Genomic DNA, 14,456 nt, shown 5'->3' on the forward strand with positions numbered 1-14,456 from the left:
TAAGGGCATCCGCTCGTGTGGCCATACATGCGGCACTTTCAGCTCTGTAAATACAGAAGGCTCCCAGCCGGTAGGGGTTACGCCCTACAAATGATCAAATAAATTTGATCAAACGGGTTTATGGGGAGACATAGTGTCGGTATGAACTAATCAGCACACGTTATCCATAGTTTTCACCATGAATACATTTGATTATAGTGGTTCGGATGAGGTGGGTTTTCCTCGCTACCACTTGGGTCATCCTCTTCTCACTAGTAGTCCTAATGACCACACGGGAAGACAGGCCCTCTAAAGATTAAACAAAAAGAGCCTATTGCTCAAGACACAAAAGACAATGATTCAATTTTAGTGCACCAATGGAAGTGTTTGCTAATCTATGAAAACAAGGTACACAACAAAATTTCAAAACCCTAGCCAAGGACCTGCAACAAAATTTGTTAGTAGTTTGGGTTGTTTCAAATGATCACCCCTTCCTGCAAGCACACAAGTTAGGTGAATTTTAGAAACCCAAAAGACTTTGTGAAAGAGGGGCCTTCAATCAAAACGTTTTAGCTTCCAAGGCGAGCTGCACCAATTTAGTTAGCTAGATCTGAAAGGGTTAGTCCAAAAATAAACCAGATCTGAAACCCTAAGTACGAAATCCGAAAACCGAATCAATGAAAATTTGAAAATTTCAAAACATTCAAAACACAGACGCTGTTACCTATGACACAAACACGTCTGTATGACACAGACGCGGTTCTGTGACTCACAGACACAGTCAAAAATCACAGACGCCCTTATCGGACACAGACACGATCAAAAACAACATAGACGCGCTTAGAAAACACAGACGCGACTCCAGTATCCGCAGACGCTCCTGAAAATCAGAGACGCGATCCGAAAGTTCGCAGACGCGGAAAAACCTAAAATGTCGTCGAAAAATGTCCGATCTACAACTTCAAAAATGCAAAATCTGCAACAAAAAAAGGTTAAATGCAAAGGGACAAGAAGTCCCACTGGGCGTGCCAAAATGTATATGGTGAAAATGGATAACAATAACAACAATATTGAAAGGCTAAATGAATTCAACCACAAAACCCTAGCCTAACAATCAACAAAGATCCACCATAACATATGAAGATTACCTAAGACAATGCAAATCACATGAAATCACAAAGATTATACCATCACATGTCCAATAGGGTTTTGATCTCCATTCTTCCTATTTCCATTGATCTTGCTTGATATATTTGCTCTCAGATTTTATATGCACAAGAGCTCAACAAAGAACGGAATGTGGTTGCAAGTAGGATCGTAGTGTAGTCAAAATGATCATTAGAATGCTTCATTAGGGTTTGATAGTGAAGAAGACATCTCCTTAAATAGAAGACACAATATGAAATGGAGGGATAAGATTGAGAGGTGTAAAAGGAGGTCGGCTAGGATTAGAGGGTAGGTATAAGAAATAGTAAAAAGGTAGTGTATGAGTTAAGAGATGAATGACATGTGTCATGTGTAGAAAAGGTTAATGAATTAATTAAATAAATAAAGATTTATTTAATTAATAGTAGAAGTGGGATAATTAAATAAATTAAATATTTATTTAATTTAGGAAGAGGATAATTTAAATAAATAAATGTATTTATTTAAATGAGAAATAAGGCTAGAAGAGGATAAATGAATTAATTAAATAAATAAGGATTTATTTAATTAATAGAAGAATTAGGCTTAGATAATTAAATAAATAAAATATTTATTTAATTAGACTGGACAATTTTAGGTGTCTACAATACTCCTTTTTAGATTTTGTTGATGATGATGATTTCACATTTGATGATTCTACACATGATGATCACACTTCTTGTGATGGTTCAGTTTTTGAGGAGAACTTTGGGCACTTGAACATGGGGATTCTCACATGTGAACCCGTTCTTGAGCCTTGTATTTCATCTCCCCATATTGATATCACATCACTTATTGCAACTGATGATGCAGATAGTGCGACAGTTTTGCCTTCATGTGATTCAATGCAACAGGATATTCATTGTCTTCCAGCTTCAGATTCATGAGATAGTTACTTGACAGACATTGCAGGTTTGTTTATGGAATCCTACATTGCAGATTTGGGAGACATCATTGATGACATTCATCTTCTCTTTGATGAAGATGATACTTCTTTGATTGTTGCGAGGGAACACTTTGACCCTCTTGTTCATTCTCTACATGATCATTCTTTCGAGGTTGACATGATTGTGGATACTTATGTACAATAGTTGGAGGAGGTCTCTTTATCTTTTGAGGAGACATGTGAGTCCTTGGGACATGTTTTACATCCATCTCCACTAGATCTTGGAGTGCCTTTTTCAGTAGTGTGGCACAGTTTACCACCTTTGGAGGAGGTATCTTTCAGCATCGACATGGGGACACTTGAACAATTTTCAGAGATTCCTTTCATCATGAGTTTTCTTCATACTTCTTCCCTTCATGGATACACCTTTGGTTTTGTTTCTTCCTAAGGGGAGGAATGTTGTTCGACATTCGTGGAGCAGTTTCTTCATACATCAAGCTTCTATCATTGGTGTAGATTCCACATTGAGGGGGGGCTTCCTAGCTTCTCTTCCTCTCTCATATGGGGGGGACTTTTTCCTCACATGGGGTTTTGTCCTTCACATACTTCTATGAGAGTTCTTTGTATCTAGTTTTCATCTCTCTTTTGGGGGAGGGTTTTTTCCCATTGGGTTTTTCTCTCTTTCTCCACTTTGTGAGAGATTTCATTGCATTGGTTTTCATGCATTTGTACATGGGTACCTAACATGGCCTAGTAGTCAGGACCCATCTTGCATTGCTTAGTTGCATTGTAGACTTAAGTGCATTCCCCTAAGTTGCACTTAAGGGGGGGTGTTGGTGTAAATAATTATTCATCTTGGATATTATTGCACTTACTTAAGTTTCCTTAGGAAATGCATTTCATAGTAGTTTGGGTATGAGACACTTGGGTGTTTGTGCCACATTGGGATAGTGTGTGTAGGAGAATTTCCACCTTTTATGGTGTTGATCTTGTTGTTACACTCCACATTCAGTGGGTGATCCACCTCATGTGGACTATTATATTGTTTCTCCTACCTACCCACACCTATTTCCTACCTACCCTTGGTTCTTATTGAGCCACATGTCATGTTTGTGTGCTCACATGTCCATAAGCCTTGCCAATATAAACAGGCTCATCTACATTGTCTGTAATTTGAACTATTGATCATTTTCTATTGATGAGAATACAATTTATTCTTGTCCTATATTGTGTCTCTATTTTGTACATTTCATTGAGCTCTTGATCTTGGCAAAATCTCACACTATCACCTACAATGAAAATTCAAAATTTCGACTAGGAGGTGTCATAGGCACATTTTTAGGCTTGTGTGAGATGGTTGAATGACATAATTTCTCCAATTATGATCAATCCCTACAAAAAGATTTGAAAGGATTAGATCGTAATTTCATTTGAGAAAAATACAAAATATTTGAGGTGGGTGTGTGCACATGCAAGAACAACGGTAAGACATTTTATGTTGTGTCAAGTGCCCATTACTACTTTTGTTCTTGTCTTTTTCTATTTTGATTAGATAAGCATGAGAAGGGCTTGGAACCATAACAAGACAACCATCAAGGCAAATGAAGTGAATCTCATTAGAGGTGAGATTGAGAAAAAGAAGAGAGAGAGAGAGAGAGAGAGAGAGAGAGAGAGAGAGAGAGAGAGAGAGAGAGAGAGAGAGAGAGAGAGAGAGAGAGAGAGAGAGAGAGAGAGAGAACTTTTGACCAGAGCTTGGAACCAACGAGAAACTAGGATTCTTACCCTATACAACAAAATTCTCTTTCACCACACCTGAAAGAGTAAGGGGAGGAGGAGAACCTTTCCTCCTTCTATGAACAATGGTCCAAGCAATGCCATCATCCAACACCCCATACTAGGGGAAATAAGAGGTAATCCCCCAACTAGAGGACCAAGAACCACAATCGAAGGAGGTGTGTCAAGATGACGAGGTAAAGAAGTGTCATTGATCACTGAAAAAGATGGTAGTTGTGGGAGAAGTCCCTACACAACCATAGATGAAAAAGAAGCTAAAGGAGTTACAATAGGGACATCAAGGCACAATGTAGCCACATAAAAAATCAGGAAGCTCATTAACATCCTAGACAAACTTAGTCTCAAATGAGGTGGGGACCTCAACAGTTAAGTGATCTTCCTTAGCAACCTTCCACCAAGTGGCTACACCTTTCTGATGCAGTAAGAAGCAATTCAAACCCAAGTGATCGAAAATGAAGTAGTGGCAACAACAAAAGGAGAGGCTCTCATAATCCAACAATTGCATCCAAGGCTCGTCCCCAATCATCATCATCACATCCTCATCAAGAGGTTTGGATATATTAATGTCCACTAGAATACGAACAAAGGTGGAGTGACCCATGTGGGAGGTAGACTCATCAACCTTCAAAAAATGACCAACTAAGTTGTCGATTGCCTCGTAACAAGAAACCTCCCAAAACTAAAGGGGAAGGTTCAACTGTCTAACCCAAACCTAGCACACAGTAAGTGGTTATGTGAGGGGATTGAAGAAAGAAGTTCATGCTTTGATAGAGAGAGTGATCTCTCCAAGCATAATGTTGTCTCAACACCAAATTTTTGTCTTCAGATTAAGCAAAAGTAACTATGAAAAAACCCTTAGCACAGGGAAAAAGCTCAATCTTACCATTCACAATAGGCATCCAATCTTGTCTTTTTGTAGCTAATTACTTTTTATTTTATTTATTTACTTATGCAACAATCTTATTTTTAATAAACAAATTTTATGACCATTTATAATTGTTTTAACACCAAAAACATTATAATATAAACTAAAGTGAAAAATTACATGTTTAACAATTGATAACACTCTTCACACAATCTTATTTAGGAGACAACCAATCATGCTATGACATCTAGAATGCTTAATTTGTTCAAGCTAAAGAACTAAAACATTGCAAGATGAAAAAATTGAATTTATACAAAATTATAAGACCAAAGTCAAATTGTGCATCAAACAATCATTTTAATATTTAGGGTAGGTCCTCATGCAATTGCTTATGTTATTTTGGCTACAACCACTGCTTAGTTTTTAAGAAACAATTTATTGAGCTCGCGACCCATAAATATTCAATTTTGTTGCTTATTTTTGGTAGCCACCTTAAATTATATTTTAAAATGAAATTATTAATAATTATTATTGTGCTTAAATTTTGAAGAAAAAATTGAAAGCAAATAAAAAGGAGGGAAATTTTTTTGCATTAGGAATTATTTGTGGAGTAGCTGGCCCAATGAATATTTATCTTTGCTTTTTTTTTAAACAAAACATCTTAACTTTGTATTAATAGTATTAATACTAATTTGTGCACTTAAAATTTGAAATAAAATAAAATGAAATCTTAAAAAATAGGAAAAGCAAATTGTGGAGTCCATGTGGAGTCCCTGCTTAAGCATGGAAACATAAGGTTATTTTCAATTTTTAACTCCACTTAAATAAAAAAAGATTCTAATATATCTTTTTTCCTTAATTAAAAATTTACATTGGAAAACAAAAATTACATTAATATAGATATAATAAAAAAATAAGTGCTAAACAAGATAGAAAACAACTATGTGCACTTTCTACCAAATTTATCTCATGCTAAGGTAAGCAACTCCATATTGCTGAAGTGTAATTGAAGAGAAGAGATAAGTGCTTATTTATCCCATAAACATGTTCCACTCAGTTTCGTCCATATTCCCTAGGTGTAAAGATGCTCTTTGCTTTGTGTCTCGTCATCTACTGGTGGTGGTTGTTTCCATAATACATGTGCTTCCCATTATTGTCCATAATAGTGAGACTGAGAACCATCTTATTATTAAAAAGTGTCCAACATCCTGGTATAAGTTAAACAATCCTACGAGGCCTCACATTATTGTGACAAGACAATGACCATCTTTGTCACAGGGCAGGGGGGAAGGTAGATGCAATAAATTGTTGAAATCTAACGCAGCAAAGCAATAAAAAAGTGTTGTAACAACAATACAATAAATATATTGAGAAAAACATGTGATTTGTTTTGAAATGAGGTCACGTGTAAGGAGGCTCTTATCATTCTGAGCTCTATATATTTACATAGATCATTGTGGATGACAGACATTTTCCGCTTCTGGGGTGGCTCTGAGAATTTCATCACTATTTTCATTTCCATGGTTTTGCAGCAATTGGGTGTTGTGAAATCAATATCCAGGTGGTTGCTATCTCCTGAAATCAAAAGTGTCCCTGTTCTCAGAGCCTCCCAAAGCTTTGGAGGAATTGGGTATCTGTGAACATAAAATTTAGGAAGAGGGTGTCTGAGCAGATTGGAAAAGTTCAAAATCTACTAGGTTGGTGTGTCGCTAGAAAAAAAAATGTTGAATATTGGTAAAAGGGTAGGTGACAATCTATTGAAGAGGAGGATTAATGGCATTGTTAGCAGCAGGGGGGCAGCCATATCTACTGCTGTAGAGAAGAAGGAAACCCATGGCTTTTCTTTGCCTCAGATGCCTCCTTTTGATTACAAACCACAACCTTACAGTGGTCCATTCCTAGATGAGATTTTGCAGAAGAGAAAGCAGTACTTATGCCCCTCCATGTTCTATTTCTATGAAAAGCCTGTAAGTATTATGCCTTAATCAGTTGTCATGCAGATCATAGAAGGTCCATCTCTCTGTTTTTTTTCAATTAGTGTATGGGATTGTTTTGTGACTGGATTTCTTCAAGCGTAATTTACTAATGCATAATGGTTTCTAATACATTGATGCCTACGATGAAATCAATTGGGCCTTTAGTTCTCTAATATTAATGGATATGTAGGAATGCTTATTTTCTTTCATTGTGTATTTTGCGCCTTTCAAGTTGTTTTGGTTTTGGCTGTATGCCCTTCTACTACTTCTTCAAAAGCCTATTAAGTATGGCTTGATCAGTAGAAGGCCTGGTTTCAGTAGGTCTATTGGAAGGTTATCATGCCTTAATTAGTTCCCATACAAGCCTAGATGATTAATAATTCTGTAGTTTCACCTGTGTTGGATATTGCCGTGCCTTTTAATGACATGCCTGTAAATGATATGTTTTTTTCCTTTTTTGAATAGTTTTTTAATTTTATTTTTATTTTCATATAGAAATGTGGTAAATATCAGCTGGGTTTTGAGCTCTACCTTTTATTTATCAAGGGAGTTCGTAATTATGCCTCTATCAGCTACATGCAACTAATGGAAAGTTTATTATTTTGTAATTTAAATATTCAAATAGTTTACTGGATAGCTGGAAAGCTTCTATTTTTTTCAGAGTGTTTCTTAGATCTTTCAAATGGGTTTAATTTGTGATCTTTAGTATATCAGCCCTGGTTTTGTCTACTACCTTTCTTTGTTTCTATGAAAAGTATATTTATGCTTTGATCGGCTCCCAGCGTACCATAGAAGGATCAAGTTCTCTGTAATTTTCAAAGGGTGTATTGATGGTGTATGTCGTTTTTTTTTTAATATTTTATAGGCCTGGAAACTTATGTAGGGTTCTGATTTCTGATATATTTAGGTTGGTTTTAGCTACCGGCTTCCATCTTTTCCATGAATGGTATGGCTTGATCAGCTTCCGTGCAAACTATAGAATGTTTCTTTCTTCAAATTTCAATGCATATATTGGATGGTTGTGTAACGCTTTATTTTTTATATCTGTTTGCATGTCCAAATCAGTGATAGATGAGAATCGACCTGAGATCCATTGGGTCACAGCTTACATGCTGCCCTCAATGCTGCTTTGTGGGCTGTTGTAGAAATCCCCTCTAATTTATTTTGATCGGGATAGGGCAACTATTTTTTTTGATGGAATAGGTCAGCCTTAATTTCTGTTTAATAATATGGGCCTGCCACTGCTGGAATGTTTGGGTCACCTCTTGGAAGTGATGAGCTGCTCATTAGACTCCTCCTTATGACTGGGTGAACACTCTGATATTTTATTTTAGTACTTCCATGGAGGAGACTTCTAAAATATTTTGGTAGGTGTTGTTTGAAATTTTTTTGGAGATTTCACAAGCAGGTGGGACAGTGGAAAAGCTTAAAACTTTAATCTCCAAAATTTTAGGAAGCTGGGGTCTCATGATTTTTTTTTTAAGAAACAGCTAATGTTAAAAAATCCTTCCAAAAGTTATCCCTAAGTTTATTGGTGGGAATTTAAATACTCCGGATGAATGAGGTGGCGGTATAATCTTTTAAGCTGGCAGGGGAGCTGCTTAACTCTATTTTCTGCTTAAATTTAAGCAGTTAAGTGTTCCTATGCAACTTTAAAATTAATCTTCCCCTATTTTGGTGGAGCAGCGAACAGCATATTAGCAAAAATGCCATGTGGTTTCACAAAAAATTTTCCCTCTTTTTTAAACATTCTATTACCTCAAATTTTAAGTGCACAAATTATTATTAATATTGTTAATACAAAGTTAAAATGTTTTGTTTTAAAATAAGCAGAAAACATAACTATTCATGGGGTCACCTGCTCCACAAATTATTTTCTTCACTGCTCCATGAAAATAGTTCCTAAAGCAGGTTCCATGGGACGTGTAATATTGTTTTTACTGCCTTTACTAGTTCTGGTGACTTTGCTATGCATCAATGGTTTCTGGCCTCTTGCCTGGTTTGCTGATGTTTTGGTGTGCACTCTTACTCTGCCTATTTTTTGGTATAAAGGCTCATCTGTATGTTGTACATACTACATCCATCCCCATGTGTATGCTGCATTTAGGACTTCGTACTATAATTTGTTTTCAATTGAAATCTCAAACTTCTTACAGAAAGAATCAAACGTGGTTGTCAGGGTATGCATGTTGATGGACCAGATGGCCCTCAATCTCTGTTTGTTCTCTTTGGTTAAAACTTAATGCGCGTTGTCAAGCTTCATTTGGCTTGAGTATTCTGTGTAAATTCCCCAGGGACTTTTTCCTAGTTTTTTTCCACTTTTGCCCTGCATTATCACTAGCACTGGCGCTTTGGCTTGAACCTATATCGTTAGCAATAGTCAAGACAACTGCTCTGCCGTGCCACAGGAGCATGGACTGCCTGACTTAACTACCCGGTCTTTTTGATGACTTAAATTGCTCTCAATTTCCATGGATGATGGGGTCATGAGTCTGATGATTTTGAAGGAAAGTTTACGACTCCTCTGATGGTATTTGGGATGAAAAATATCTCAGGCACTTAAAACTTTGAAGTTTGTGCTAAGTGAGTCATTTGTTCTTGTTTGAATTTAGCAATTACTAAAATTTTGATCTTTTCTTATAAACTATTTTTTGCATAATATATTTGGCAGTTGAACATTGTTGAAGGGAAGATGCAGTATTTGTTTGATGAGAGTGGACGCCGATACCTGGATGCTTTTGGAGGCATTGTGACTGTGTCCTGTGGACATTGTCACCCTGATATTGTTGATGCTATTGTGAAGCAAACTAGACTCTTGCAGCACACTACTACAATCTACCTTCATCATGCAATTACAGAGTTTGCAGAGGCATTAGCTGCAAAATTTCCTGGAAATCTTAAGGTACTCTCATTTTTACTGTTCAGTTGATACTATACATCTTCTAAAAGTTTCCTACTGTTCTTGAACATCATATTCAGATTAAGCATTATACAGACTTGTTATGCTGTGAAATAATCAGAGAGATTAACTAAATATTCAATTCAATAATTTATTTTTTAAACCCTTTGATACTTGAGTTAACCTTTTCAAGCCAAGCAAATAAAATAAGGTGTTGGATTCAAATTAATTTCTTTATCATGCAAAGAATGTCTTCTTCTGTTTGGCACAAACATGAAAAATGTTGCTATGTGTTCACAAGTTTTTAAATGCACCAGATATCCTTGCAGAGTAAGCGGAGAAGTTGGAATATAACACAGTTCTGCTAGATGAAAGTTAGCAGTTGTGATTGCAATCACAATTTACAAGTCCTTTTTTGGGTTGTAACTTGCATCAGCCCAGAATTTTCTGGTGTACTGTTAATCCTAGCTCTAGAGCAGTTTGTCTTGTTGGTAGTTGCACACTTTTATTTGTATGCCACACAAGGTGTATGCCAAGCTTTGTATTTTCTATTTTTTAATATTTACTGCTTGTTTGCAATATCTACCATATTGTTGTATTTATGAAAGATATGCTCGAATGCTCAACTTTAATCTCTTAATTCCATGCAGGTTGTTTTCTTTACAAATTCGGGCACAGAATCCAATGAACTAGCGACAATGATGGCTCGTTTATACACTGGTAATCATGATATGATATCAGTGAGAAACTCATATCATGGTTCAAGTGCCAACACAATGGGGATGACAGCTCAGAGCAAGTGGAAATATAATGTTGTGCAGGTTTGTTAACCAAATACTCACATGCATAAAGCAGGTTTAGCAAGCAGAATTCCATTAGATCTCCTCACAAGAAGTTAAGTTGTTAGTTAGGGAGTGAAACTCAAAACCAAAAATTTGATTGCATCAAGTTATTCTAACTTGTGAATATGAAACAGTATGTGCAATTGCTTGGCTTAGGTTAGTTTGCATGAGCAGAGCCTATTCAAAGTCAAAGCTATGTTAGAAACTTTAAGCTACTAGAAGGTATATGCATACAGTTCCGAATTATAAAGAAATAAATCCTGAGCAATTAATATTTTTGCAGACTGGAGCTCATCATGCCCTCAACCCAAATCCATATCGTGGTCCATTTGGTTCTGATGGTGCAAAATATGCTAAAGACGTCCAAGACATAATTGATTTTGGAACCTCTGGTCGTGTTGCTGGCTTTATTGCAGAGCCTATACAGGCATGTTTTGATATCCTTATTGCGTTTCTTCCTTTTCTAAAAGAAAATATATATCCCATAGGTATATGGGTAAGCATGAAGGCTGTTCACAACTACAACAGATTGTGATTTATTTATTTTTACCATTCATGTTATATGAAATGATATTATTTTTATCGGGTTCTTTATTCAGGGTGTTGGTGGAGCAGTAGAAATGGCACCTGGCTACTTGAAGCCTGTTTATGAAAGTGTCAGGAAAGCTGGAGGTGTTTGCATATCTGATGAGGTTCAGACTGGTTTTGGTCGCATGGGAAGTCATTATTGGGGCTTTGAAACACAGGGTGTCATTCCTGACATTGTTACAATGGCTAAGGTAATCTATAAGTTCAAGTTTCCATTGTAGTACATTGATAATCTGTAAGACTCGTGTATGATGATATAAAATTTTTGGTAACTGATAGGGAATTGGGAATGGCCTTCCTCTCGGAGCAGTTGTAACAACTCCAGAAATTGCTCAAGTGCTGACACAACGATGTCACTTTAATACTTTTGGAGGAAATCCAGTCTGTGCTGCTGGTGGCCACGCTGTTTTAAAGGTCCTGGATAAAGAAAAGAGACAAGAACACTGTGCTGTTGTGGGGCCTTACTTAATCAACCGTTTAAGAGAGCTTCAAGATAAATATGAAGGTGACTTCCTTATTTAATTTAAGTTAGCAATGGATTAATGGAATTTTGAACATCTCTTAAGTCTGAGACATCTTCTGTTTGCCATTTTGTAGCAACTCCTGTTGAAATGTACATGATGTGTTGTTTATCATGGACATAAAACACTATTATCTTATTCTTTCCCTTCACAGCTATGCTTTTGATTTTTAGTTCATTGACACCTTGTTTCTCTTTCCTATTGCTACTTTTGTGAGTTTCATTGGGAATTAATAGTCTTACTGAATTTCAGAAAACAGTAAATGAAAGATTGTAGAGTGCCAATTGCTTTTGTTCTGTTTCGAAACGAAATGCATGATGTTCTTTTACATATTTGAAGTGTACTTATTGAGCATAGGAGCCTCCAAGGAGCAGATTTTATTTTATTTCCTTCTTTCATTGGCCTTGTACATACTTAGGTGAGTCCTTGCAGCTATAACTAAAATATCATTTTCTGGTTCAGTTATAGGAGATGTAAGGGGACGAGGTTTGATGATTGGTGTTGAGCTGGTAACTGACCGAGCTGCAAAAACACCGGCTCAAGTAGAAACTGCAGTTGTATTTGAAAAACTGAAAGGTATTGGCTGTTGGCCTTTAATATCAAATCTCTTCTGCCCAGTACTCATACTAATAAGGTTATTGACAAATGTGGTGGCTTTGATTAATCTTATGCCTTGTGATGCTCGTGTAGACATGGGAGTGCTGGTTGGAAAAGGAGGGATGTATGGAAATGTCTTTCGAATTAAGCCTCCGATGTGCTTCACAAAGGAAGATTCAGGTATGTTAACACCATTTCCTTTTAGTTTTCTCTCTTTATTTATTACAGTGATATGGCAAATAAACAGTTTTTTAACTTGGGATCTTGAGCACTATTGTTTTCTTCATTATGGTGATTGATCAGAGGACCTGTTTTGGCATGGTTTAAACTTCAGGTCAACCAAGATATTTGATGATATCCTTTGTTTTGTACTGCAGATTTTCTTGTGGATGTCATGGACCATGCACTGTCGCAACTCTAGAAGTTCCTAATGTCGCAACTCTAGAAGTTCCCTACTAGATATGGAGTAGCTCTATACTATTATTCAATAAATTTGGCAGCCATACAGTGTTGCAGAATTTCTGAGAGCATGAGACATCACAACGTTGTCTCTTGACCTTGGAAAATCAGAAAGTAACGTGTGTTTTTGAAGAAGCCAGACTTTGAGAGATTCTAGAAGTTCCCTACTAGATTTGGAGTAGCTATATACTATTATTCAATAAACTTTGCAACTATAAAGTGTTGCAGATTCTCTGAGAGCATGAGACACCACCTCGTTGTCTCTTGGCCTTGGAGAATTAGAAAGTAATGTGTGTTTTTAGGTGTTTGAAGAAGCCATGTTTCTGAGAGCATGAGACACCACCTCGTTGTCTCTTGGCCTTGGAAAATTAGGAAGTAATGTGTGTTAAGTCTTTGAAAGAGCCATGTTTCAGAGTGCATGAGACACCCTATCTCCTTGTCTCTGTCTCGGAAGATTTGGAAGCAATGTGTGCCTGTAATTCTCAGAAAGAGTAGTATTTGGATGGGTTTAATGTTCTATGAAATGTAAAGATAACTCAAAATTATCCTTAATGGCTTCTTTGAATAGTGAAGCTAACTTATACATATTAATATAGTTGATGTCTTGTATAAGCTTTGCAATTCTTGGATGAAATTTAGTTGTTTCAAACTAATGTTTATGGTATGAAATATTATACTGTTTATAAGTGGGAAGCCCAAATAATCTAAAGGAAAGGAAACTTCTATTGCAATGTCAAAACTCATAAAGTGTTCTACATTTGGAATAGTTCTGTGTCTCACAATAAATTGTCTCAGAAGACTCTTGCAATACGGAGGCAATGAGTGAGTCTAAATTTTAGGAGGAGCCATGCTTTTAATTGTCGTTGTGTTACATAACGTCGCAACATAGATAAAATCTGCTGGGTGGGTTTATTTGATGGTGAATCTGGCCAGATCATTTTGAGTTATCTTACTGGACAAAGCTTCAAAGTAGGATGAAATGAAACCATTCATTCTGATGATGGCATGTGAATGGTCTTTAGCAAATGGTTGACGTATTTAAATGATCCAAAAGAAAAACGATTTTTTTGAAAAGATGCCAAATTTGATTAAAAAAAATTGATTCATATAATTGCTTCAACTGCTGCTTATGAAATGAAACCAGAGAAGAATAAATTGAGAAAATATGCTATAAAATAAATTGAGAGTAATACCTCATTTTGAAAAGGTCACAGATCAGCTGTATAGCTTAATACAAACAATAGATTAAGATCTTCGAAAAGACCACAATTCAGTTACATATATCCTAATACAATCAATAGATTAAGGGATAACAGATCATTTGTCATTTTAAATTTTCTGAACTAAAGATTTTGCATTTATCATTGTTTATCTTACTACAATCAATACAATAAGAATTTTAAAAGGGTTACACATGTTCTTAATACAATCTTCAGATTTTTCATATGAATTTAAGTAATTATTTTATCCATACATCTTGGGATTGAGCCTTTTTCATTTTAGAAATTTTTTTTATGGTTAGGATAAAATGAAGATATGATGTAATTATAAAATTTAAGTAATTCTTTTATCCATACACCTTGGGATTGAGCCTTTTTCATTTTAGAATTTTTATGGTTAGGATAAAATGAAGGGATTGAGCCTTTTTTATTTTGGAATTTTTATGGTTAGGATAAAATGAAGATATGATGCAATTTTGATGGAATGTTGTGAATTTTAAAATTTTTAACATAAATTTATTCATACACCTTAGGATTGAGCTTTTTCATTTTGGAATTTTTATGGTTAGGATAAAATGAAGATGTGATGTAATTTTGATGGAGCTGGGCGTTTTAGTCTAGATATCTAATAAATTTTGTATGGAT

General features: G+C 35.8%; 1 protein-coding gene across 1 annotated transcript; it reads left to right on the forward strand.

Annotated features, from left to right (window-relative positions):
- The first annotated feature begins 5,958 nt into the window (after positions 1-5,958).
- On the forward strand, positions 5,959-13,203 carry LOC131062696 (alanine--glyoxylate aminotransferase 2 homolog 1, mitochondrial). Its single transcript, XM_057996395.2, has 9 exons — positions 5,959-6,676; positions 9,357-9,587; positions 10,235-10,405; positions 10,710-10,853; positions 11,026-11,205; positions 11,294-11,519; positions 11,998-12,111; positions 12,226-12,312; positions 12,510-13,203. The coding sequence occupies exons 1-9, from the start codon at positions 6,431-6,433 to the stop codon at positions 12,551-12,553; spliced, it is 1,443 nt and encodes a 480-aa protein (XP_057852378.1). The 5' UTR covers positions 5,959-6,430; the 3' UTR covers positions 12,554-13,203.
- The last annotated feature ends 1,253 nt before the right edge of the window (positions 13,204-14,456 follow it).

Source organism: Cryptomeria japonica, chromosome 3 (genome assembly GCF_030272615.1).
Source record: "Cryptomeria japonica chromosome 3, Sugi_1.0, whole genome shotgun sequence".
Classification (NCBI taxonomy): domain Eukaryota; kingdom Viridiplantae; phylum Streptophyta; class Pinopsida; order Cupressales; family Cupressaceae; genus Cryptomeria; species Cryptomeria japonica.

Bases quoted from the DNA above. Each gene is read 5' to 3' on its own strand.
- LOC131062696 (XM_057996395.2), top strand. From the start codon at position 6,431: ATGTTGAATATTGGTAAAAGGGTAGGTGACAATCTATTGAAGAGGAGG. The intron at 9,588-10,234 runs GTACTCTCATTT...AATTCCATGCAG, and splicing joins AATTTCCTGGAAATCTTAAG to GTTGTTTTCTTTACAAATTC. The intron at 11,520-11,997 runs GTGACTTCCTTA...TTTCTGGTTCAG, and splicing joins GCTTCAAGATAAATATGAAG to TTATAGGAGATGTAAGGGGA.